Source organism: Mauremys mutica, chromosome 24 (assembly GCF_020497125.1).
Source record: "Mauremys mutica isolate MM-2020 ecotype Southern chromosome 24, ASM2049712v1, whole genome shotgun sequence".
Taxonomy (NCBI): Eukaryota; Metazoa; Chordata; order Testudines; family Geoemydidae; genus Mauremys; species Mauremys mutica.
Window position 1 is genome coordinate 7338142 of NC_059095.1, and position 25324 is coordinate 7363465.

General features: G+C 48.8%; 1 protein-coding gene across 8 annotated transcripts in view; it reads left to right on the plus strand.

The window, feature by feature from the left end:
* Positions 1-25324, plus strand: part of PTPRS (protein tyrosine phosphatase receptor type S) — a 239945-nt gene that overhangs the window by 112449 nt on the left and 102172 nt on the right. For all 8 annotated transcript variants that reach the window (XM_044998457.1, XM_044998461.1, XM_044998459.1 and 5 more), the window contains exons 3-4: positions 18800-18945; positions 20092-20233. In XM_044998457.1, the coding sequence (XP_044854392.1) occupies positions 18800-18945; positions 20092-20233 (288 nt within the window). The remainder of the gene's footprint in view (positions 1-18799; positions 18946-20091; positions 20234-25324) is intronic.

Sequence of the window (25324 nt, forward strand, 5' to 3'; positions counted from 1 at the left end):
GGGCTCCTGGACGCATTTGTGTCCTGCGAGCAGAAAGTACTGCATGGGGGATCCTCCTGCAGAAATCAAGACGCTGAACTGGAGAACCATGGTGCGTGTTTAGGGAGCAGCAGATCTTGCGAGAGGGACACCCAGTAGGGAGCATGCTTTGGGGGACGATAGTGGTTGGATTGGTAACTGGTGGAGTGTCTGTCTGCAGCCGCTTCTCACTCCCTCTGCCAGCAGCGTCTCAAGTGGATTGAGAGAGGAAGAGGAGCCTTGATTGCACCGACCAATTCCATGGGGCCTGTGTGGGAGGGAGTGCTGCTTACCCAAGCCAAGGAGAGGAGGGGAGCTCCCATCTGCTTCTAGCACAGCGAAGCAGGGAGCTGTGCTCCCCTCCCACACCTGCTTGCTTTACCAGATGCCGTGCTCCTCCATAGGTGGGAGACACCTTGCTCACCCTTGTTCCTTCGGAGCTCCCTCCCCGTCGTGTCTCTCAGCTGCTCTCCAGTCTGCCGTTGCCAAGGGCTGTGGACCAGATGCCTTCCCACTCAAGGATGCCAAATTAAGCCTGTGTGTCACCTTGCTTAAGTGCCTGATTAAATTAAACCTTGTCTGCACGGATCAAGTGATGTCACTTGGTTTTTCTATTATTATTATTGTTATTATTTATTATTTAAATCAAATAGAAAATGCTAACTTTTCAATCCAAACAAGAGAAGAAATAAATCATCTTTGGAAAGCCTCCGCAGCGGGGAAAGAGAGTCACCTGCACCCAGGCAGCTGAAGCCACCTGCCAGACTAATGCGCATTGGGATTGCCACAGCCAGAGGGCGCTAGACACCCTCTTTTGGTTTTCTGCAGGAGCGAGGGAGGCATCCATCATTGGAAGAACTGGCCTCCTACCAAAGGTTCTTGCTTTTGGGTGTAGTTGGATCACTAGGAATAATCCAGCTCTCCAGTATGGGATTGACAACTGAGAGAAAATGGTGGCTGGAGGGAGGGTGGAGGCATCTGAGAGTTAGGAACCCTGGGTTTTTCTTGCACTCCTAAATCATTTGGGTGCTTCGGAAAAAGCCCACTCAGCAGACAAGATGGTCCCATGCTGCTGCTTTTGCCTTTCATCCAAAAGGCTCCTAAGGGGCTTTACAAACTAGATTGTTGACTCTGCAGACTTATACATAGGAATTTATTTATCTGCCATTGAAATTACAGCCGCTTCTGAGCTGAAGCCCAGCGATCATGCTCAGAAAAATCACTTACCTCATTGAAACTACCAGGGGAATATTTTATTTATTTTAAGTGCATCCGGCCAATGATCTAGGCACAGGCATGATAAAAACATCGACAAATCCTACCGGACTCCTCCCGTCCTAATAGTCTATTTGAAGTTTAACATAAATCAAACCTCTTAGCCCTTTTTTTAGGCACGACGAATGGAATGATTTAAATTGCAGCTTGACCAGGACTCTGGCAGGAATATATGGAAAAAATGCAGTGGATTTTTATAATGACCAACTGCTCCGCTTGTTCTTAAAACAGCACCTCCTAGTCCGGTGCTGGGGCATTATGTACAGCACAGACTCGGGGGAGGTGGGTGGGATGACCCCTCCTTAGTCATCAACACCACTCCTAGCAGCACACCGCCCCCTAGTGCTGCATTGGAATCCATACTGACTCAGAGGAAAGCACCCTCGACTCCACCACTGAGTCACTTGTACCATTTACTGCTTCACCCTGGGTTTTCTTTACTGGTTTCCCATGCAAGGGCTGACTATGAAACTTGACTCTGGAGACCATGTCCTCTAAAGCAGCTGTTTGGCTGGATAAGTGCCAGTATCTCAGGATTAGATTTTTAGATGGACTGTAGGGTACTGAACCCTTAAAAACTTACGTGCCCTGATTTCCTTAACTTGCATCTCGTGACTTGCTGAGAAGACTCCAGCCTCTGTCTCTCAGAGCCAAGGATCTGGTCTGAAAGTTGCTCCATATAAAGACACAGATTGCTTCTGGCATCTCCACTTCCTACTTCTGGCTTTGGAGTGATGTGGCCCAGAATCGCCTGATGCTAGCCATGCACTTTATCTCATGGATGTTACCTGGCTTGGGGCAGGATGGCTCCTTCTCACTGCTTTGGGGATCGTTCCAGTTGGGGTTTGGAGTCTTCGAAGACAGCGCGTGTGTGATAAATGCTCCACTCCTCCCCTTGGGGGAACATCTGCCGTTGGCTGGCTTGGGCGTTTGGAGACAGTGGAGCTGTGGCCAAGTCGTGTCTATGGAGCTGCCTTCCTGTGTCCTGTACCAGCTCTTAAGGTTTTGACTTTTGATTGTAGGGTGGGAAAGGAGCAGCCATTTGCTGGGTTCCAGCGTCTGGGTCGACCGGTGGCTCATACTGAAATGATGTGCATGTTACTTACTGCCTCTGTTGCAGCCTTCATGCAACACATTATGTAAGTGTATGTGGGTGTCTAGACCCACGTTTTCGCCATATGCACGTGACAAAACTGGGGCTCTTCCCCCGTGTCATGTTATCCCATTCACCTGTAAGCCAGTAGTTTCCCTTTACGCCTTGCTTTTGGTGGGCCTTTCTCCCAGCAAGATCCTGCATGTGTTGGCCTGAGTTGTGAGAATCTATTTTCCTTCTGGCTGAATAGGCCCTCCTTTGGGGTTCAGCCCAATATGGGTGGGAGGGGTTACTGCCAAGTATCTGCAAGAACGTCTCAGCCCCTTGCTGGCCGGGAAAGCACAAGAGTCAGACCCTGGAAGCGGAAACCAGGCATCACACAGGGCCACCGGACCAGCCCTGATTTGGTATCTCTTGTCCTGCCAGAGGAGCATGAAACGCATTCCCTGATGCATCTGCCCAGACCAGAGCACTCTGCACTTCTGATCTCCTGTCTTACAGGCCATTTCTATTCACTGTACCCGCTGGGCAAGACCCTTACCCTGCACTCTAATCAGCGCATCCCTTGGTAACACTGTCCCAGTTCCTGCCTCGGAGGAAGCCATCCTATCTTCTTTGCCTGGACCGCTGCCTTGAACTTTTTAGATTGTTCACATCTGGAAACAGGCACAGATTAAAAAAAAAAAATACCAACCAACCGCAAAGTCCATCATCTGACTGACTGATGCGCTGGCTCCAAATTCTGAGCTGCGCGATAGCATTGTTCAACTTAGTGCTTAATTCGTGCCAAGGCTGAGCCCCGGCACCTCTAGGCTTGGCAGTTCATAGGCCTGGCACCTCTGGGCCTGCCACGTCAGTTAATGAAGTTAAAAAAAAATTGCTGGAGCCCCGGCAGCTCTTTCATTACAAATTTAAGTGCTGGTTAAACTCTCCCAGCAGGTAATGAAGTGGGAGCGGCGCTTTTCATATCTGCCAGGTGGAGGTGCTGCGGGGAATGGTGGAATAATCCCCATGGGGAGGCTATGTGGGCTGATGGATAGGGCACTGGGGTGGGAGTGAGGAGCTCTGCCGCTGACCTGCTGTGTGTCTTCAGGCAGGTCATTTAATCTCCCTGTGCTTCTTTTTCTCCTCCAGTGTTTGTCTTGTAAGTGTAGATCCCAGGAGAAAGTGCTACGGGGCGTTGTTAGAGAGAGTTGCAGGTACTCCTGCGAAAGTGATGCTGCAATGAATTATTTGGATGGTTGAGATGGAGAATATGGGTTGATCTCTTCCCAAGTGGACTTTAGCGTGACTCATCCTGCTGTTATTGATAAAGTGTCACAGATTCGATGGGCAGGGTTGAGGCTGGTGCCATTGCGGTTTCCAGCCCTGACATGTCTTTCAGGGGCCAAAGGGAAAAGAACAGCTTATATTTAAACCAAACCAAACAAGCGCCGCCATCCCCCCTCTCCGCCCCGCCCCGCAAACACACACACAACTAGTTTATCGTTCTAGAAAGTTTCTCCAAAGTCCTCCAAACCTTTAATTGATTCAGGAGCATAAAATCGAGAAGGGGGGAGAGAGTGTGAGAGAGGAATGGTGTGAGCGATTTGAATAATTTATTGTCCTTTGAAGTTGCAAGAGAAATTTCAGCTGCCTTGGGGAGTAATTTCTCCCCATTCTGAAAGGGTTTTCTCCTCGTTTTAAACTCATGCATTTTTTGCATAATTAATGAAAGCGGCTCCCCCCCCACCCCTTACAACCTCTGAAGTGGGGAGGCTTGGAGGGGTTCTGAAATGTGGTTGGTGTTTTTTAATCAAGAAAATCAAATTAATTTGACTCTTCCCTCCCCCCTCCCCCCCAATTTATAACTTTATTTACAAATTAGTCTTTGTTTTTGGTTGAGCGAGGACACATCCAAATACTCAGCCTGGCCTTTGATAAGTCTGCCTGGAATTTTTTAAGGGGACGTATTGTCCTGTACTTACGGTTTTCCACCTATTAAAGGTCACCTTGAGACCAGCCCTTGCCCCCAGCCAGTGAGTCCCAAACTGTGAGGTATCTGGAACCTTCAACTGTCATTGACCTGAGTGGGAGCTGAGGATGGTCGTTACCTCACAGCATCAGATACATGAGTCTTTAATTCCAGTATCCACTTCTTCAGCTGAATGAAAGACACACTTTACCCCAGATCTCTGGAGAGGAGTTATTAACCTTCCACCAGGACACGGAGCCTCAGGCTCTTGGCAGGTTTAGATCCTTTATGGAAACCTGCCCTGCAATGAGAGAACCTCCTCTTCCCTGGGTGGAGATGGGGGGAGGACAGGAGTTCTGGGTTTATTTGATGCTGCTTCTCTCTGGATTGAGAGACAGTTCATCAGTTTCCTCCGTGTTGTGACTTGGCAGGAAAGTGAGCCTGAACATGCATGGCGAAGATTTTCTCCTTCGCGTTAGGTTGCTTGATCAGGAGAAAGTCCACTAGTTTTTCTCTCATGTTTATTAGCATGGACTTAACCACTGGACCTGAATGGCGCATTGTGCCTGTAGTTGCCCTGAGACTGGCTTCCTATTTCCCGTCTCCCTGCCAGCGCTGTTAGCTGGATTCTTCCTTTTCCTCCATTATGCACAAGCAGGTAGTAAAAGTCTGAACGCCAGAGGATTGGGGGTGGGAGATAGGCCTGGTCTACACTCAACCTTTAGGTTGCCCTAGCTACAGCTCTCGGGGATGTGAAAAATTCCCACCCCAGAGGGCCGTAGCTATGCCAACCTAATCCCAGGTGTAGACGCTGCTAGGCTGGCAGAAGAATGCTTCTGCTGACCAAGCTGCCACTGTCTCTTGGTCGATTCTGGCCATAGGGGGTGTCCTGGCCCTCTGACCAGACAACTTTGCAGAGTCCTGCCTCTTCTAGGCAAAGCCCAAAACAAATGTCAATGAAACCAAACCTTCAGCCCGACTGGGCTCAGCTGACAGCCTGACACAATGCACTGGCCCCGCTGGGCCTGAACTCCTCGATAGCATTCAGCCACCTTGTAGCAGGCATGTCCCTGCTGCTCCAGGCTGCCCTCCTGTCTAATCACAGGCTCCTGGGCCTTCATCTAGCTCACAGCCCAGGGGCTGGCACATTCCTCCCCTCACTCAGGGGTTCAGACAGGCTACAGCTCCTCAGGGGCCCTGCTTCCATTCAGGCCCTTGAAGTAGCCTGTCTCCTCTTCCAGTTGGGCTCACCCAGCCCCCTCTGGCCACAAGCCCTGCTCTTCCCCAGCTGGGCTTTGCTTTGGGTTAGGCCTGTCCAGCCTCCACGCATGAGCAGCCAGCTTAATTGACCAGATTAACCCTTCCCTCGCGTGTGTGGGGTGAACACTCCATCACAGGCCTGCATTCTTAAAGTGCACACTGACTCTGGGTATTTCCATATTCGTGTTCCCAGCCAGAAGCAGCTTAGGCCCGATTGTCATGCATGCGGAGCTGCTCCCACAACTTAGGTTGAAGCTGACTAAAGACAATCCATATCAGTTGTCTCAAAGTTTGGGTATCTAAAATGGAGGTGCCTCAAAAATCAATGGAAAACGCCGACTTCAGTCACTTGGCTGAGGTGATACGGCAGTGATGCAACAGACTTGGGAGCAGACCCAAGATCTGATGCCTTATCCTTGGCTTTCTCCCTGTCTGCAACCGAAGAAATGCTGCTTAGTTTTGTGGGGATGTAACAGGCACGCAGGTGTGTTGGAACTGTGGGCTGTGTGGGAGAGAATTGAAAATAAGAGAATGGAGACCTTTTTCCTTGGAGAGCTCAGATAGCTTTATTTACAGGAGTGAAAGAATAGAGTTATAAGAAATAATCTTGCATTTATCCAGTGTCTCTTTCATCCCAGAGGGTCCCCAGACACACGTATCCATCTAATCTAATTGGGATCATTGGCCTACCACTGTGATGCAGCCACTTCAGGATGGGATGGGCAGGGAGTGGAAGGCAGACAGGCTTCTAAATATACAAAAATGTGCATGTTATCATTAAGTGACTGATCAGAATGGGCCTGTTTGGTCGGATTCTTTCAACATGTGTTTTCTGTGCGGAAGGATGAGAAGGGGTGGAATCTGGTAGCACCGTCAAAGCTGACTACACTGTTACTTTCCAGTGCTGGGGACTTCGGCTGGGCTATATTAGGATGGCCTATGGGGTGGGGTCTGGAATCCTCTCTTGTTGAGCTTTCAGGCCTGTCCCACGGGAGATAATTTTTGTGCCCTGGTATCTTTTGTAGACTCCAGTTCTTTTAATGACTCAAACAGAGCAGCAGATGCTGACCAAAGGGCTAGGTCCTTTCTGATTGCATCTTCTCTCGCTTGTGGGCAGGTTGCACCTTTCTAGGCAGCCAAGGCTAAGTGGAGGCAGTTTGGACAAGTTGGCCCTTGAGGAAGCTAGGGCAGGAGTGGGGGGAGGAGAGCCTCCCATCTTAAAGCAGCCACTGAAATCCATAAGCCAGTTGGTTTCAATTGCAAACGGACCACAAAAGTCGTTGTGACGGTGACGGACAAGGAGGCCTCATTAGGTGGCCAGATAGCTGCTCTGGTGCCTAGCTGTCCCTCTGCTCTGGCTCGTTACGCCTTGTTACCGGGCTGGTGGATAAATATTGGATGTGATGTTGTTACAGCTGATGGAAAGCGCTTGCACGCCACAGGGCCCTGTGTTGCCACGCTGCTCCAGCAGCATTTGCTCCCATGCTCTCCGGCCCTTCGGCGCTTGGCTCCACTTGCTTATTCACTTTGACTGCTGGGCACCAGAAGGTGCTTCCTGTCTGCCTGTCTCCAAATCTCCTCAAGAGCAGAGCGAGGAGAGCGCGAGTGAGGCTCCTGCCCAGAGAGCTGCCATCTTCAGCACCAACTCCTTTGCTCCCATAGCTTTATTTATTTATTTGTATTTACTGTAGCATGTAGAGGCCCCATCCGAGGCTGGGGCTCCAGTGTGCTAGGCGCTGTACATGAGCATAGGGAAGAGACAGTCTCAGTCACCGAAGAGCTCTCAATCAAAATAGACAAAACCGAGGGTGAGGGAGGAGAAACTGAGGCACAGTGAGGGAGGTGACTTAGCCAAGGTCACCTGGCTAGTCTAGACTAGAACTGAGGTCATCTGACTCCCGTTGCTCTATCTGCTAGACAATGCTTCTCCCTATTCGCTCCATGTTAATCCTGCCCCTCTCCTCCTCAACCATTGGTGTTTTCTTCCATGCTGCCCCCTATGCCTGGAAGTCCCCCTCGTATCAGCGTGGGTTAGGTGCCCCACCTCCCTGTCACACCCTTAAACTACCGTCCCATCAGCATTAACCTGTGTCATTACAAATGCTGTCAGTAGCCCATTTTCATTGGCTAGCCCAGTATGTTTGGGTCCAATCTGTGCTGTCCATTTAGATTGTAAGGTGACATGCTGGAAGGGATCATGTTTTGTTAGAGAGGGAGGACAAGGGGAGGCAGTGTGGTCCAGGTGAGTGGAGGACCACGGCAGGAGACTGGAGACGTGGGACCTATTTTCCCCTCACACCAGTTTTACACCAGCATAAAATAGAGTTACGCCGGATTTACACTGGCATGAGTGGAGCATCGGGCTTTCCTTACCCACCTGCTGTGTGACCTTGGGCCAGTCACCTCTCTCTGCATTATCTTTCCTGGCTGTTGCATGGGATAACTAGACATCCCCTGCCCTGTTCAGCCTCCTGAGATCTATGGATATAAAGTTATATGAGTGCTGAGTGTGTGTTTGTTACGAAAATTGTATCCCCGTGAGCCCAACCATGCCACTTAAATAATAATCCATAGGCCCAGTGGCCATACTGGATCTGGGCATCAGCTCCCCACGACCGGGATGCTGCCTCTGTCCGTGCCGGATACTTGATGTTTCAGAAGAAGGTTGAACCCCTTCCAGGCCTGTAGATGTATCCAATCTAACCCTTTTCATACCATACCAGTAGTAATATTTTCATGGCAGTAGTACAGAGAGGCCGTGACTGAGATTGGAGTCCCACTGTGCTAGGTGCTGTACAATGGCCACATCCCCAAAAGCTTGCTCTCTAAATAGACAACAAGGAAGGATTATTGTCCCCATTTTGCAGGTGGATAAACTGAGGCACAGACTTACCCAGAGTCTGGGGCAGAGCGAGGAACTGAACCCAATTTTCCTGAGTCCTCAGTCCAGTGCTTTAACCACGGGCCTATCTTTCCACTTCTGAAGTATCAGGTCTGAGTGCCTTACAAAGATTATCCCAGTGGCAATATATGTATTTCTGCCCCCAAAAGTGTGCTAGGTAAACTCGTGCAATCCCTGCCCTGCTACGAGAGGTCAGGGCGAACAGCACGGGAGGGAGGATGGACATGGCTGACAGTAGCCAGATCCTGTGGTGACTCCGCAATGGCTAACACGTGACATGGTGGGGCAAGAAACATTTATTGACTGGCCTGTTTTTTCCCACTTCCTCTCGTGCTCTGTGTATGGGGGCAAAACCCCCTTCCTTTGACCCGCTGCTGTGTCATCATCTGTGGAAACCTGTGGGGGGATGGAGGCGCAGGGGAGGTGGGAGGAGGGAGCTCTTCAAATGACATATTTTCCTGTGGAAGGACAGGCCAGAGGCTGCATAAGCCAAAGTAATTAACCGGCCCAGGAGGGCTGGGCTAAGGGCAAGCGGAACAGCTGCCTGGGCTTGTTGGGCCAGTGCCAGTGGATAGCAAGGGAAAGATGTTACCGCTAACAAAATGTCTCTGCTCTCTCTCTCCCCACCTCAGCCCTGCCAGTCCCGTCTCCCTGAAGGGAGCCAAGAAGCACTGGCAGGCAGAGGAAATCTCTGCCTGCAGACTATAATTATCCTGTCTGCCTTCCCAGAAAAGGCCAGTTGGTGAGCGAGCCCGCTTGTGTTCCACATAGCGGCCCTGCATCCTGCTGCTTCCCCAATTACTGCTAATGGACTTTTTATGATGATAAGACGACTAGGTTGGGGAGAAGGTATTGACGGGGAAATGGAATATAATTCACTCCCTGTTTGTTTGTTCTGTCAGAAAGCTCTCATTTTAATTTTATTTGCGAGGCACCAAGAAGCAGACCTGAAAAAAATAAAGGATCTGTCAGTAAAACTGTGGATTTTGAGGCAACACAAGTCTCAGCAGGAGCTCTCTGAGGGGTATTTTCAGTCTCATTGAGCATCTCCATAGAGACACCCCCCTGCACCAGCCTTGCTCCAGTCTGCGGTTCTCATTTCTCTCATGTAGAGAAATGTAAATTATGGATACAGCTTTCTTGTCTCCACCCCAACCTCCGCTCCCTTACGCTGGTGCTTTGAACAGTCTCCCTTTCGAACGTCACATTCGCTCTTTCCCCCACTCTCCATCTGTCTTAAATCTGCTCCTCTCTCCTGTGTTAACTTCTCCTTAGCTTCCCTCCGTTGTCTGCTCCCTTCCCTTGCTGGTCCCTATGCAGTTCCCTTACCTGGTCCCTTTAAATTCTTCCTGTTGGTCTCCCCCCTCCACTAGCCCCGTTTTTCCTTTGTCATCCTCTATCCTCACCCTTTACCTCTCTAGCTCTCTTTTCTCTCTTCGTTTTTACCCAACTGCAGGTCTACCGTCCCATATAATTCTTCTCTTCTCTCTCCCACTCCCACCATCCGTTACCCTCCCTGTCTCTCTGCCCTAGCGCTTCAGCTCTGTCTCTGCCCTTTCTCCCTCAAGCACTGGGTGTATGTATCTAGCACGCACACCCAAACGAGGCTGTGGGTGTGAGTGCCGTTGCCTAAGTCAGCAAACATCCATGCAATATTTAGTGGCACCTGGATCACAGACTCGGAGAGACATGTTAAAAGTGGAGATTAAAGCTGCCGCATGGCGATCTAGTTCCTGTGGGGTGGGGGTGGTAAAGCTCCTTTTCTAATCATAAAACTGTTGGCAGCTGTGAAAATGGAGAGAGAGTTTCACTAAATCAGTAGACGGTTTCAGCCCAAAAAGAACAAAGGGAAAGGAGCATGTTTTTACCCCTCTGCTGTCTGGAGTGAACTCTTTCTGGTTCAGCCTGGCTCCTTCCTTATCACACGTGCCCCGTGAGAGAGTACCATCTTGTCAAGGGAGATGCTCCCATTAGAATTACAGGGCATAGTGGGAGACGCCAGAACTTCCTTCTGTTTTCATGAAGTTGTTTGACCTTGGCGAGAGTCCCTGCCTTGCTGGCTCTAGTCATTCTAGCGGACTATTATTCGTTACTCTTTGCATCATGATTGTGCGCGAGGGCCTAGCCAAGATCGGGACCCCCTTGTGCTGGGTACTATGCAGACTGATTGTGAGAGAGAGTCCCTGCCTCAAAGAGCTTAGAGTCTAACTGGCAAGGCAGACAAAGGGTGGGAGAAACGAAGGATTATTATTTTCATTTTACAGTTGGGAGCTGAAGCACAGAGCGAGAGAGAGAAAGGGAGCCTGTGACAGAGCCAGGAAATGAATGCAGGTTTCCCAAGTCTCTGTCCAGTGCCTTACCCACAAAACCGGGCTTCTGTGTCACCTTTTCCCTAGTGTTCCAGCACCTTTTACCCCCCTGGAGCAGGCTGAGGTGCATTAGGGCAAATTCCAATGTGCACCTTGAGCAGCTCAATGTCTCCACAGTAGGAAGAAGATAGGACTTTGCTAACATGCCCCGACCTCACCTTGACCCATTTTTCTTGTGGAGACAAGTACTTTGTATGGTAACCGACACAAGAAAATGGAGAAGGAAATATCCGAATGGTTATCTGTTTGCTGGCACAGCAACCGTTGCAAAATGTCCAGAGAAGCAGGGTCTGTGAGGACCACCCCAAGTTATTTTAAGGACCTCAGTTGAGGGGAGACTTTTTTGATGCCTTAGCAGCTTGGGCTGCATGTCTGTTCCTTCCTATGCTCTTGCATTCTTCCCAGGCTGTCTCAGGTACAGTCTAGTTTCTCTTTCTCTCTCTGTTCTTCATGCTAGGGGATAATGAGTGTTCTTTCACCAACATGGGTAGGAGTTGAAATCTGGTGTCCCCACATGCAGACTCCTTGGGTCAGCATGATTGGCGCGTAGGCCTCCAACACAATGCTGACTGCAGAGACCGGGGGCCCTGGAAAGTGGAAGCAAAACCTTTTAAAATATACGTTTTGTAACTGGCTTTCTTTTGTCTCCGTTGATTTTTTTTTTTTTTTTTTTTTTTTTGCTGCTGTGGGCGAGGGGCCTCTTTCAGCCAGGCTCATGTTGCTCTCTGCCCCGGGGCCGACTGAAAGAATAAATTGTTTGTCTTGACTTGTTGTCCATTGTGGCACTTTCCTGGAGGCGGAGGGGCATGGAGGGAGCTGACGCTTGATGCAAAGATGAATTCTCCAGCCTACAGTCAGCTGGAGCTGCCCACCTCACCTCAGGGCTAGGGGAGAGATGATAAAACCGTGGGGACAGGAAACAGCAACAACAGGGAGATGGATGTTTTGAAAAGTCTCTTGTTAGGTTCAGACAGAGCATGGCCAGATCTCCCTGCTGGCAACCATCTTAGAGTGGTTGGCTGCGCTACCGGCTTCCTCTCTTCCCCAGCTGCTCTTTGCCTCTCCTCGCCAGCCCAGTACCAGGGCAGTGAGACAGAAGGGAAGGCACCCTGAGGAGCTGGGTAAGAAGAAAGGTGGAGCAACATGTGGGGAGTGCATTTGCCAGCCAAGGAGCCTGCCCGGGGAATCTGCCTTCAAGCTGGTGGTGCTGCTGTTCTCTCTCTGTGGGAAGCCCTTGATGCCGTCAGGGGTTTTCCCCAGGCGCGGGGAGCTGGCAGCAGGGTGAGGTACTGTCCTCCCCTCAGCGGCGCTAGAAAGATTCGCACTCCCCCCACTTTCCACCTGAGGAGGAGAGGAAATAAGCCAGGCCTGTGTAAAGAGAAGAGATGTGGGCCGGTTACTATAGCGACGGAGCAGTCCAGACCTTCCTTTTGCTTCTGTTTTCCTGACAGCTCCAGCCTTTTCCCTGGGCTGTGCCCTTGAGACAATTTTCAGCCGGCACCCGGGGACTGGGTGGGTGGAGGGGACCCTCTCTGCCAGGAGAAGGAAAGGGGGATGGACAACTATCAGAAAAGAGTATCAGGTCCCATGTCCGTTCCTCTCCCCCCCCCCAAAAGGGGGGGCTCTCCATACAAGGCATCCATGATGGTTTGGAGACATAGTTTGCTCCAGTGTGGGGCTAAAATCAGGACATGGGTTTCCTCTCCCTCCTGTTCTTTGGCCATAGAAGAGGTGGTGGTGGACTGGGGACTTGTTTCTTTCCCCTCCATTGAGAGGGCAGTTTTAAGAAGATACGAGTCTCCTTAAAGCTTGTGCTCCTCAGCTTTTGGCCAGTCCTGTTTCTCTGGAGAGTGGGGCTGTACGCTCAAACATCCTCAGCATAGGGCAGGTTCTGGTCTGGAGGGTGTGAAATATTGGTCGCATAGCGTAGATAAGAGAGAGAGAAAGCGCCATTGTTTTCTATCTCCTGAGCCCTCTACACATCTCCCAAACTGTCTTCATCTCAAATAATCTATCACGGGTTGGCAACCTTATAAAAAATAAATAAATGGAGATATCCTATCTCCTAGAACTAGAACGGACCCTGAAAGGTCATTGAGTCCAGCCCCTTGCCTTCACTAGCAGGACCAAGTACTGATTTTGCCCCAGATCCCTATGTGGCCCCCTCAAGGATTGAACTCAACCCTGGGTTTAGCAGGCCAATGCTCAAACCACTGAACTATCCCTCCCCACCTTTCAGAAGTGGTGTGCCAAGTCTTCATTTATTCACTCTAATTTAAGGTTTTGTGTGCCAGTAATACATTTTAATGTTTTTAGAAGGTCTCTTTCTATAAGTCTATAATATATAACTAAACTACTGTTGTATGTAAAGTAAATAAGGATTTTAAAATGTTTAAGACGCTTCATTTAAAATTAAATTAAAATGCAGAGTCCCCGGACTGGTGGCCAGGACCTGGGCAGTGTGAGTGCCACTGAAAATCAGCTGGCGTGCCGCCTTCAGCTCACATGCCATAGGTTGCGTACCTCTGATCTAGCACCTAGGGAGTTTTAGCCTAGGTCAGCCAGGAGTATCTCAAAGAATTGATCTGGAAGGTTGACATGATTTTCTTTGAGAATCAGTCTAGTCTGAGGGGCAGGTCTACATTTAAAAAGCTGTGCTACTGTAGCATTGTAGTGAAGGTGCTACTCCTCCGATGGGAGGGCTTCTCCCGTCAGTGCACTCAATCCACCTCCGCGACAGGCGGCAGCTATGTTGAAGCTCTCCCGTCCACATAGCACTGTCTACGACGATCGGTACCAGGTGTGTAACTCTAAGTCACTGGTTCAGATCTAGCCTATGCTGGTAGTGACCGAAGGCTATTAAATTCTGACGGCTGTTTGGTGACCTTTATGAACAGAGTTGGTGGTTACTATCCAATTCCTAGCAAGCAGGGTAGATACTAACATCCCTGAAAACCCTCATCCCAGGCTGGCACTTTTGTTTGCTGCCTCAGCAGAGTGGAGGCGAACAAACTTCCTGCTCAACCCTGGATGCATGTCCCACCAGCTGATGACTGGAGTATGTTGGTGAGACAATGTGGAGGAAGTGTGTGCTGCATCCATTATATTTATAAACAAAAGACTCTGCACTCTTGGGCTAAATATTTCTCTTGTCCTCTTTACCCCTTGAAGATCACAGCTACAGGGCTGCTGTGTCCATCTGGGGACCAGATTTGACAGGAAAGAGGAAGACAAGATAGGTGGAGTGAGTCAGCAACTAAATTCTGTTCCTTCAGCTGTCAGTTCAGATATGTTAATCCCGCCTGCCTTATTAAACCACCTCTGATTTTTCAATCTCTCTCGCTCTTTCTTCAGTTTCTGATGTTTCAGACAAGCATATACTGGGCTGTCCTCTTCTCCTGTTCATCACTTACTACGCCTCATGGTGCATCTCCTGTGGGTTATTCGGATTTACAGGATTAGATAGCCTCCCCACAGTTCTTCTTTGCTGCAAAGTTCCTCAGACTCTCTTAGCTTGCATGTGTCGTAAGGAGGTGGCTTGTTCTTGCAAGGGCTTTGCAAAAGATGAGCTAAGAGCTTTTCCTTTAAGGTTCCTTGTGAAAGAACTGGGCAAGGAGAGAGAAGTTGGTAGTGCTCCCACCATCGTGTCATTTAACTCTCTAAGGCCACCAGAAGTGACATTTTGTCATGCCTCTCCAGTGAGATGTCCCATAAACCCACGTGTGCCTGGGAGATGAGCTGAAGATCCCAAACCCGTTTCTTCCTAAAGGCCCCGACACAGGCTCAAAAATGGTGATGCTGCATGTGGGTCAGCTCCCTTCTCAACAGGGGTACAAATAGCCCACTTACAAGTGCTAGAGCAGGTCAAGCCAGACAGAGAGAGAGAGGCACCATGATGGGAAGAATGTCCTTGCCAGGCATCCTGGGTGTTGTAAGGTAAGAACAGAACATGCTTGGGGACAGGGTGGGGACAGGGTCAGAGGGATGGCATCCTGCTCCAAAAGAGGGGGAGGAGGCAGACTTCTTGCCTCCACCTAAACGCAATCAGAGCAGGAAAGAAAGGTTTTGTTGCTGTCTGCTGTCAACGTCCAGTGTGTCGGGGTTGCTCCTGGCTGTTCCTTTTGGGAAGTGAGTAGGAGGTGGGCGGGCCCTCACTGGAATGGAAGGTTCTGTTTAGGTTGATGGGCTTTCCATTAAGCAGTGCAAAAAAAAAAAATCACAGGTGCACAGCGGGCGTCTTTGCAGCCTCATCTCTTGGGCAACAAACCCCACAGGCAGCCTCTCCTCATAGGAAGGTTCTTTGAATCCAAGCATCTTCCCCTCCTGTTTGATTCAGGCTTTCCCAGAAAAAGCTTGTTTTTTTAAATCAGCAAACGGAGGAAAAAAATAAAATCCCTCGTGCCCTGCTCCCAAGGAGCATCAGGCTATGGCTTTCCAGGACCAGGTCAGTGAGGGGACAGCTTTTGTGTTTCCATCCACTCATCTGTAACCCCCTGGGAGAATTGGTGAAATGGTATAAAACCTCCTCGAATGTAACAGTGATGTCTGGAAAAATGAGTGTCTCAGAATAACTACCAAAAAAAACCACCCCCAAAAATCAAGAAACTACAGGCCTGGCATGTCAGAAGAAATACACAGACCCTCTGGTTGCTTGTACAATATCTTTTTACTTTCATATAGCACCTGTGTGTTATGAAGGTTCCCAGAGTCATTTACACAATATATCAGGGATTCTAACCAAGACCTTGCATATTCTGATGCAAGCTGGATCTGAATTCTGCACCAAAGCCCCTGGATTCTGTAACTCTCTGGTGCAGCATGTGGGAATTCTGTAGCAGCCTCATTTCTATTTCATATGACGAGGGGAGAACACTTTCATGTGCTTGATTGGGATTGGGGTCGGTGGCACCTATGTAACCAGTGTGGGAATCAGGGAGGGTGCTGTGGTTACCAGAGATTAGAGGCAGATGCTGGAGCTAGGGACCTAGAGTTTTAGAAACAGTAATTCCTCTTGAATTGATTTTCTCGCCACCCCCTTAACTCTCATTTGCCAGCTTAATAGTTTGTAGTTCTTTCCATTTGTAGGGAATGCTTTATATGCAATTTAGCAGCACAGCCGCCATGCAAGGCAAGTACCTATTGTTCCCAGATTACAGATGCGGGTAACTGAGCCACGGGTTAAGCAATTTGCCCATGAGCATACAATGATTCAATGATGGAGCCAGAAATAGAGCCTAGGAGTCCAGGTTCTCAGTTCTCTTGCTGTAACCATTAGATCATACTCCCCTCCCAGAGCCAGAAGTAGAACTGGAGAGTCCTAGCTCCTGTAGTTTGCTCTAATAACTTGCCTTCTAAAATAATAGTCGATATTATGGACGATTAGGCACAGGCAAGATTTTTAATTTTAGTAAAGAATCTGATTCTAAGACTAGTGTGTAACTTTGATGTCTTTAAGAAGCCCTTGACCTTTTCAGTTGTTCTGGTACAGCTCAAAAATTGACCTGTGTGGACTTTTCAGATTTTAACTCAGGAGGCAGGGGGGACGGGGGAGAGAGAGATAAGGCCTTGGGCAGAGATTGTGCATTTAAGTTTTAGCCCAGAGCAGATTTTTACAAGCAAATGACAAATTCTTGAATGCAGGAGTTTCCAACAGGACTTTCTGACAACCTTGAGCTGTAACCGTGCAAAAGCAACTCTGTGACCTCTCTAAATATAGATTTAGATATTTATAAATCTAATGCTTGTGCACACAGCATTCAGCAGGACATAAACAGCTCCAACAAATTGTATTTACCTCCAGCATGGAAACAAATACTCGATTCCATCAGACACACTTTTATTTATATACTAGTTTCCCAGCAAGGAGACGGAGCTGGGAAGAAGAAGAGGGCACTTCACATTAGATCACTGCAATTCACTGGGGACTTTTCCTGGGCTCCCATTCACCCTCTTCTGAAGCTCTCTCTTTTTTATTTTATATATATATTTTGTAGGCTGTCTGCATCTTGCTTTATAGACCCTGAATATGTACATATAAATATGCACATTTCACAGTCGTGTGGTCTACTTCCACAAGAATAACAGACGGCAGCTTTATGATCTGAGTGATTTTTATTTGAACACAGCTGTGGCCTTGTGATTTAAATATTTCAGTCAATTTTAAACTAACTAGGCTAGAGGAAACTGTGCTGGGAGAGCAGGTTAGAGCTGGAACGGACATGGAAGGAAGGCCTCTTTGGGAGATTCTGCTGCTGCCCGGCCCCCTACAGCAGGATCCTGGCTTGGGCTGGGCATAGCGGTGTGGCCGGGGGAGGAGTGCTGTGGTTTTCAACCTGCGGCCCAGGTAACGCTGCGGTCCACAAAGGTTGAGAACCACTGTTCTAGACAGACTCCTCCTTGCCTAGCCCTCCTCCCGCCAGAAGCCCCTTGACTCTTTTCTTGTTTGTAATGTTTGCCCAGTCTTCCCCTCTCCCTCTTCCTCCAGAGGTGCTCTTGAAGGCGGTCAGGCTCGGAGGGGAGTCACTGGCTAGGGAAGGAGTTGCTAAAGGTTGGAGTGTCAGGTCCCTGCTGGATAAAACCCAGCCTGCAGATGTGAGTGGGTTTCCCCCCCACCCCTCCAGGCATCTCTGAGCAGCTGGATGTGAGAGGCGTTTGAGGGGCTTTTGGAGTCCTCTCTGAGCTGGGCAGATCTCCTGGTTTGGGGTTTCAAAGCCTGCAGAGTCTCTTGCTGGGGGGGAAGCTGCAGGAGCAGTCCGCAAACTCTGGCTGTGCACTCAGTTTTGACAACTTGATTGTTTCAAGTGGTGATGAATTTGGTTTGTTGCTCTACATTGTCAGATCACTTTTCCAACGTGCAGGGGGAGAGAGAGAGAGAGAGAGAGTGTGTGTGTGTGTCTGTGTAAAAATACACATACACGTGCACAGACACAAAAATAGGTCGCACACTTCCTAGCTTCTGTAGGCTAAGCATGTTGCACACACCAGGGGCTCCTCACATTTCCCTCTTTTTTTTAGGGATTCCCTGCACCTCACCCCCACCCTCTCCTGGATGCCAGGGGCTCTGTGTGTCCCCCACATTCCTCCTGCCACGTGCCATGTCCTCCTCCCTCCCCATACCATTGTCCTACATTGTCTCTATGGCAAGGGCTCTGTGTGCCCCCCATTCCCTCCATAGCAGGGTCCCCCATGCCCAAGGGATCTGGGTGAACCCCTATTCCCCATCCTTTTCCCCCATGCCCACCTAGTTTCTCTTTATTCACCTCTGTGTGCCCCCTCTCCCATGCTAGCGTCCTCCGTTTCCCCCTATGCCAGAGGCTCTGGGTGCACCCCTATTCCCCCATGCCTCCTAGGTGCTCCCCCTATTCCAGGGGCTCTGTGTCCCCCCAGTTACAGCATTGTATATAGAGATACGCCAATGGGTTGGTGTAAAGTTTCACGGGACATTTGAGTTCTGTCTTCTAAGTCACCAGAAAGAGAGTAATGCAGCCATGGAACAAAGAAGCAGGTGCCCCCTTTGGAAACTGAGGGGCCGGGCAGCACCAAGGAAGGTGTCTCCTTGGAAACTAGTGTTTTGACAGGCTCCATGGTAACTCCCCAGCTCTGCTAGTGACTTTTGCCGCTGATCCCACCATTGGATCCACGTGGCTGGACTCGTGAATCTGTGCGGACTCCCCTTGAAGTCAACAAAACTCTGCTTAAGCACAAGTATTTGATTGCAGGATGGGGGTCTTAATCTCTTTGTGCTTCGGTTCCCCCGTATATAAAACAGGGCTGATGGAAACTCCCCTGCCAGCAGTACTGGGAGGCTTCATTCGGTTTGGGATGCTCGGAGGCAGATAGCTGTAATAGTATCAGCAATGGTGGGTTTTTATTAACTATGACTGCTATTTACAAGGGCTTGTCTACTGTTTTTGTTTTGTTTTTTAAAGGTCCCCCCGAGTTCATTAAAAAACCAGTGGACCAAATCGGCGTGTCAGGAGGCGTGGCTTCTTTTGTATGCCAAGCAACTGGGGATCCCAAGCCCCGGGTCACCTGGAACAAGAAGGGGAAGAAAGTGAACTCACAGAGATTTGAGGTAAGAGACAGCCTGGAAGTACATGTGTCCACGCGGCTACAGTCAGAGGTGTGACTGAAGCAGGTATAAACACATCTGAGCTAGCTTTGATCTAGCCGCGGCAGCATGGTCTTTACAAGCCCACCTGGGACCCTAGGTATGTACTGGAGCAAACGGCCTGTGCTGCAGTCCATGCTGCTCCAGCTTCACTCCTATTGTTACTGGAGTTAGATCAGAGTTAGCTCAGGTACATCGACACAGGCTGTCGTCATCGCATCGCTGATTGATGTGTCGACATTATTGTGTGTGTAAGTATGTAAAAAGAGCAAAGCAGACATAAGGCAGTTTTGTTACATGAATGCCCTAAGACGTTAATAAAAGTGTGTGTGTGGGGGGAAGTTGTGAGTTCTCAGTCGTTAACAGCTGGGAGGCTTAAGCTGTGTGATTTTTGCAAAATGAGAGGAGACTAGGCAAATTTGTTTCTTCTTTTTAAGTGTATATTATAAAGCTGCTTCTTCCTCTCCACCAAGAAACACAAGCTGGACTGGCCCTTTTAATCTGCCGTTTCTCCAGCTCAGCCAGCTCTTTAAATACACCTCCCTTATCCCTGCCTATTTTGGGTCTTTTTTTTAAGGTTTACCACAGCCCAGGGTGAGCGTTACTGGCATATCTGGCCAGACCCAATTTATTTGTAATATCTAAATAAGAGTGTGTGGCAGGGCCAGGAGAGGGCAGTAGTCATATATTGACACCCTTAGTCTTGACCCACAGTGGGACCGCTACCCTGCTAGCCGGCTGTGGGTTGGGAGGGACATTCTGTCGCCTGCTCATAGGACAGATGGGATAGAGGGGGCTCGAATTTTTTATTCTGTTTTTACGGCCTGTCTCCACTTCCCCATGCTCCTGCAAAGGCTCATCTTTTCACTGGTGTTCCGGGTCTTTTGGCTGAGCGGAGGGGTTGAATGAAGGGGCGGGGGTCAGGTGCGATTTAGTCCCGTAAGCATTGGGGCTGGTCCTGAGGGGGAAATGCAGAACTGATGGGGGAGAAGAAAGGGCAGGAAGGCGGAGCCGCTGTAGCCGGACCGATTTGTGCAGCTGCCCCCTGTGTGGGCAAGACAGCATGCCCGGGCCTTGTACTCACTCTCTCTGTCTTCCTTTCTGTCTCAGACCATTGAATTTGATGAGAGCGCGGGTGCTGTCCTGAGGATCCAGCCCCTCCGGACTCCCAGGGACGAGAACGTCTACGAGTGCGTCGCCCAGAATGCTCACGGGGAGATCACCGTCCATGCTAAGCTCACCGTTCTCCGAGGTAAAGAGCATGGCAGCCTGTCGGTGCAGGGGTGCTGGCAGGGTGAAGGATACTCGCTCTCTGGGTGATGAGGTCTGGCTGCTGCAGCTGCCCCTTCCTGCCCCCTCTTCTTCCCCATCAGTTCTGCATTAAGACAGAAAATATCATCTTGCCTCTATATAAATCCATGGTACACCCACATCTTGAATACTGTGTGCAGATGTGGTCACCCCATCTTAAAAAAATATATATATTGGAATTAGAAAAGTTCAGAAAAGGGCAACAGAAATGATTACGGGTATGGAACAGCCGCCATATGAGGAGAGATTAATAAGACTGAGACTTCTCAGCTTGGAAAAGAGACGACTAAGGGGGTGGATATGATGGAGGTCTATAAAATCATGACTGGTGTGGAGAAAGTAAATAAGGACTTGTTATTTGCTTCTTCTCATAACACAAGAACTAGAGGCCACCAAATGAAATTAATACGCAGCAGGTTCAAAACAAACAAAAAAAAGTGTTTTCTTTTCACACCACGCACAGTCAACCTGTGGAACTCCTTGCCAGAGGATGCTGTGAAGGCCAGGACTATAACAGGGTTCAAAAAAGAACTAGATAAATTCCTGGAGGATAGGTCCACTGGTGGCTGTTAGCCAGGATGGGCAGGGATGGTGTCCCTAGCCTCTGTTTGTTTGCCAGAAACTGGGAATGGGCGACAAGGGATGGATCCCTTGATGATTGGGGGATTGGTCCTGCTTTGAGCAAGGGGTTGGACTAGATGACCTCCTGAGGTCCCTTCCAACTCTGATAGTCTATGATTTTATTATTATCTGTTCTGTTCGTTCCCTCTGGGGCACCTGGCATTGGCCACTGTCGGAAGACAGGATACTGGGCTAGATGGACCTTTGGTCTGACCCAGTCTGGCCATTCTTATGAGGTTGCCATATGAGCAGTGGGGCTGAGGCACAAATGCCCACCTTTGCCTGCTCCCTAAGCATCACTGATTCTGGTCAGCAGCCCCGGGAGTGCACCTCACCTGCCCGGGGCATTATATTAAGGGCAGCTTGCTGGGAGTGGCTCTGTTTGCAGCTGGGTGGGAGAAGCTCACCACTTCCTGACTATGTTCCCCAGCACCCGTGGCAGTGTTTCTCCTCAGTTGCCTCCCCGTGGTGGGAGCATGGTGCAGGAGCTGTGCCCGGCTATCTCGGCGTAGATGGGGCTGTGTTGGGACATCCTCGCTCTTGCTCTCTCCTTTCCTCCCTCAGATGTTTCAGGTGGCTTTTCTGTCTCGGCCCTGCTCTCTCCTGTCCCATGGAAACTCCCTTCTCAGGACGTTTTTGGGACAGCTCAGGAAGGCTCCATCTTTCTCCTCTGAAATCTAATCCCTGTCATCCAGGGACCCAGGAGAGCACCTGTCATTTGATGTAGTGAGGCTGAGCTCCAGCTGGAGCGGAACCTGTCACGCTCTCTTCCCTTGTCCAGGTCCCTCCCTCCCCCTTTTGGGTAACTCCCTCCCCTGTTCTCCCTTGGGCCCCTTCTTGCCTTTGCCTGCACCAGTGGGTCTCAGCTGTGGGGGCCATGAGCAGGTTTCAAGGGGGTCATATACAGAAAAAACAACTGTGGCAGCACAGGTGGGCCGTGGAGTTTCTATAGTATGTTGGAGGGAGGGGGGGTGTCTCAGAAAGAAAAAGGTTGAGAACCTCTGGCTTATGCCACATTCTCCCCCAAGACCCTGTCTGCCTTTCATTCTCTCGTACCAGTCCCCACTGTAAGGGATATGTCTACGGACTCTTGTTGCGTTTCATCTGTTTGAAACATTCTCTGTGAGCACAGTGTGTGTGTTGGGGACTGCCGGGGGGAGATGCAGGGCCTGCTGGCGTTATTCTCCTGCTTTTGATGCCTCCAGATGTTTCCTGCCTACTGGGTGGTTATTTATTAGTCCCAGAAATCTAAAACCGCTACAACACGGAACAAAGCCAACCTGCTAACGGGAATGAACCCACTTTTGGGGAGGAGAGAGGTATGAGATTCTTGGTTCAGACAAGAATGTCTTGTAAATCATCCTGATGGGAAGGTCCTATGGGGAATGGTGTATACACTAGCTGGGAGGGCGTTCCCAGCAGGTGTTGCTGTAGGAAAGGTGTGGGAGCATTGCCTGGGTGGGGAGCTCCCAGGAGGAAATGCTGTAGGAATGTGTTGGATGTCTGGGTACTTCCGATAGGAGCACTGGTTGTGCAGCTGTTTCTGCATCTTTAGTGATAAGTTCAGGAGTTCCCAGCCAGTCTCATGGCAGAGCATGACATACGAGCTCCCAGCCCATAAGGCTGTATGGATCTGTCAGTTGCAAAGGATTCCTTCCGGTAGCTTTTAAAGTCCTTTTGCTGAATGGCCCATGAGCAAGTTCCTAATTCATAGATGCCTAAGCTAGAAGGAACCATTATGATCATCTAGTCCAGTGTCTGTAGTAATTTACACTCTCACCCCTCCCACCACACACGTACATATACCGATAGATGCAGTGGCGGTGCGTCACTTGAATCCGTTTCGACTTTTGTTTTTTCACTCGCGTTGGTTTTTTTTTTCCTGTTGCACGAATGAGCCAACGATCCGTTGTGATAAGAGCGAAAGCAAAGCTGCGATTGTGGTCCGTGCTTACAATTAAACGTGTCCGATGCGTTGTAGCAAACGGATTCACGTTCAGATGGCAGTGACTTTGCATAATGCTAGGCAAGCTTCGCAGAAATCCGTCAAAATGCCCAGCGCCATCTAGAGACAAATGCACAACTCCATGTGAGGGCCTGATATGTCTGGAGGAATCAGCTTGGCTAGTTACTAATTGCTGTGAGTAAAACATGCACGGTCAGAGCAAGGGAGGGCAAGCAGGGGCACGCCCCCCCCCTTGCAATCAACAGGGGCGCAGAACTCCTCTGGGGCGGGGGCAGGGGAGAGCTCCTCCGGCCCCGGGGCCACAGACAGAGAGCCGGCTCTTCTGGCCGCCGGGGGAGAGCAAGCTCCTCGAGCGGCAGGAGGCACACACACAAAGTGCCCCTCCAAAAGCGGCCAAATTTGTATTGCTGTGCGCGTCCCTGTGCGCAGTAAGATGGTTGGGTTTTTTTCCTCCTAAAGTTTCTCACACCCTCCCGTGTGCCCCCCCACCCTGAATAAATTCCACACACCCCGCTTTGAGAACCTCTGATGTAGTCTGACCTCCTGTATAACACAGGCTGGAGAACTGCCCCTGCATAATTCCTAGAACAGATCTTTTAGAAAAACATCCGATCTTGATGTAAAAATTGCCAGTGAGGGAAAATCCACTTGGTAAATTGTTCCAAATGTTAATGACCTTCACTGTTAAGTGCATGTCTTATTTCCTGTCTGAATTTGTCTAGCTTCAACTTCCTGCTGTTGGATTGTTTTATACCTTCTCTGCTTCACTGAAGAGCCCATTAGCAAATATTTGTTCCTCATGTAGGTACTTATAGACTAATCAAGTCACCCCTGAATCTTCTCTTTGTTAAGCTAAATAGACTGAGCTCCTTGAATCTATCACTATAAAGCAGGTTTTCTAATCCTTTCATCATTTTCTTGGCTCTTCTGTGAACCCTCTCCAATTTATCAACATCCTTCTTGAATTATGGATGCCAGAACTGGACACAGTATTCCAGCAGTGGCTGTACCAGTGGCAAATACAAAGGTAAAATAATCTCTCCAATCATACTTGAGATTCTCCATTTATGCATTACCTCTTTTGGCCACAGTGTCACACTGGGAGCTCATATTCAGCTGATTATCCGCCACCACCCGCAAATCTTTTGAAGAATCACTGTTTCTCAGGATAGAGTCCCCTATCCTGAAAGTGTGGCCGACATTCTTTGTTCCTAGGTGTATACATTTACATTTAGCCATATTAAAACACACATCATTTGCTTGCATCCAGTTTACCAAACAATCCAAGTTGCTCTATATCAGTGCAACTTGGATTGTTTATATATTTCTTTATTTGCCACTCCCCCAGTTTTTGTGTCATGTGCAAACACTGTCAGGGATGATTTTATGTTTCCTTCCAGGTCATTTATAATCATGCTAAATAGCGTAGGGCCAAGAAGCAATCCCTCTGAGACCTGACTAGAAACACACCGCTCAGTGATGATTCCCTATTTACAATTGCATTTTGAGACCCGTTCGTTAGCCAGCTTTTAATCCATTTAATGTGTGCCCTGTTAATTGTATATTGTTCTAGTTTTTTAATCAAAGTGTCGTGTGCTGCCAAGTCAAATGCCTTACAGAAGTCTAAGTATGTTACATCAACACTATCATCTTGATCAACCAAATTTGTAATCTCATTAAAAAAATCAGTTTAGTTTGACAGGATCTATTTTCCATAAAACCATGTTGATTGACATTAATTACATTACCATCTTTTAATTCTTTATTAATTTAGTCCCAAATCAGCTACTCCGTTATCTTGCCTGGGATCAGTGTCAGACTGAGAGGCCTATAATTACTCAAATCATCCTGTTTCCCTTGTTAAATATTGACACACAGTTCCAAGACTTAGTGAAAAGCAACCTTAACAGTCCAGTGAGCTCCTCAGCCAACTCTTTTAAAGCTCTTGGATGCAAGTTATTTTTAAAATGTCTAATTTTAGTAGCTGCTGCTTAACATCCTCCAGAGATACAAGTGGAATGGAAAAAGTGTTCTCACCATCAAATGATGACTACATCATTTTTCCCAAATACAGAACAGAAATATTTATTGAACACGTCTTTCTTTTCTGCATTATTATTGATAATTTTATCATTTCCATCTAGTAATGGACCAATGCTATTGTTAGAATTCTTTTTACTCCTAATATACTTTAAAAACTTATTATTGTCCTTAACTCTGCTGACCATAAATTTCTCCTTGTGTCCCTTTGCTTCCCTTGTCAATTTTCTACAATTCCTAACATCTGATTTATATTACTTGCTATCAACTTCCCCATCCTTCCATTTATTATGGGGTGTTGTGGTTTTTTTTTAAATTTGTAGCTGCCTTCACTTCCCCTCTAAGTTTTTTAACCAGTATAGCCTTATTCCTCGATGATGACTTTTGGGGCATCTAGTAAAGGGT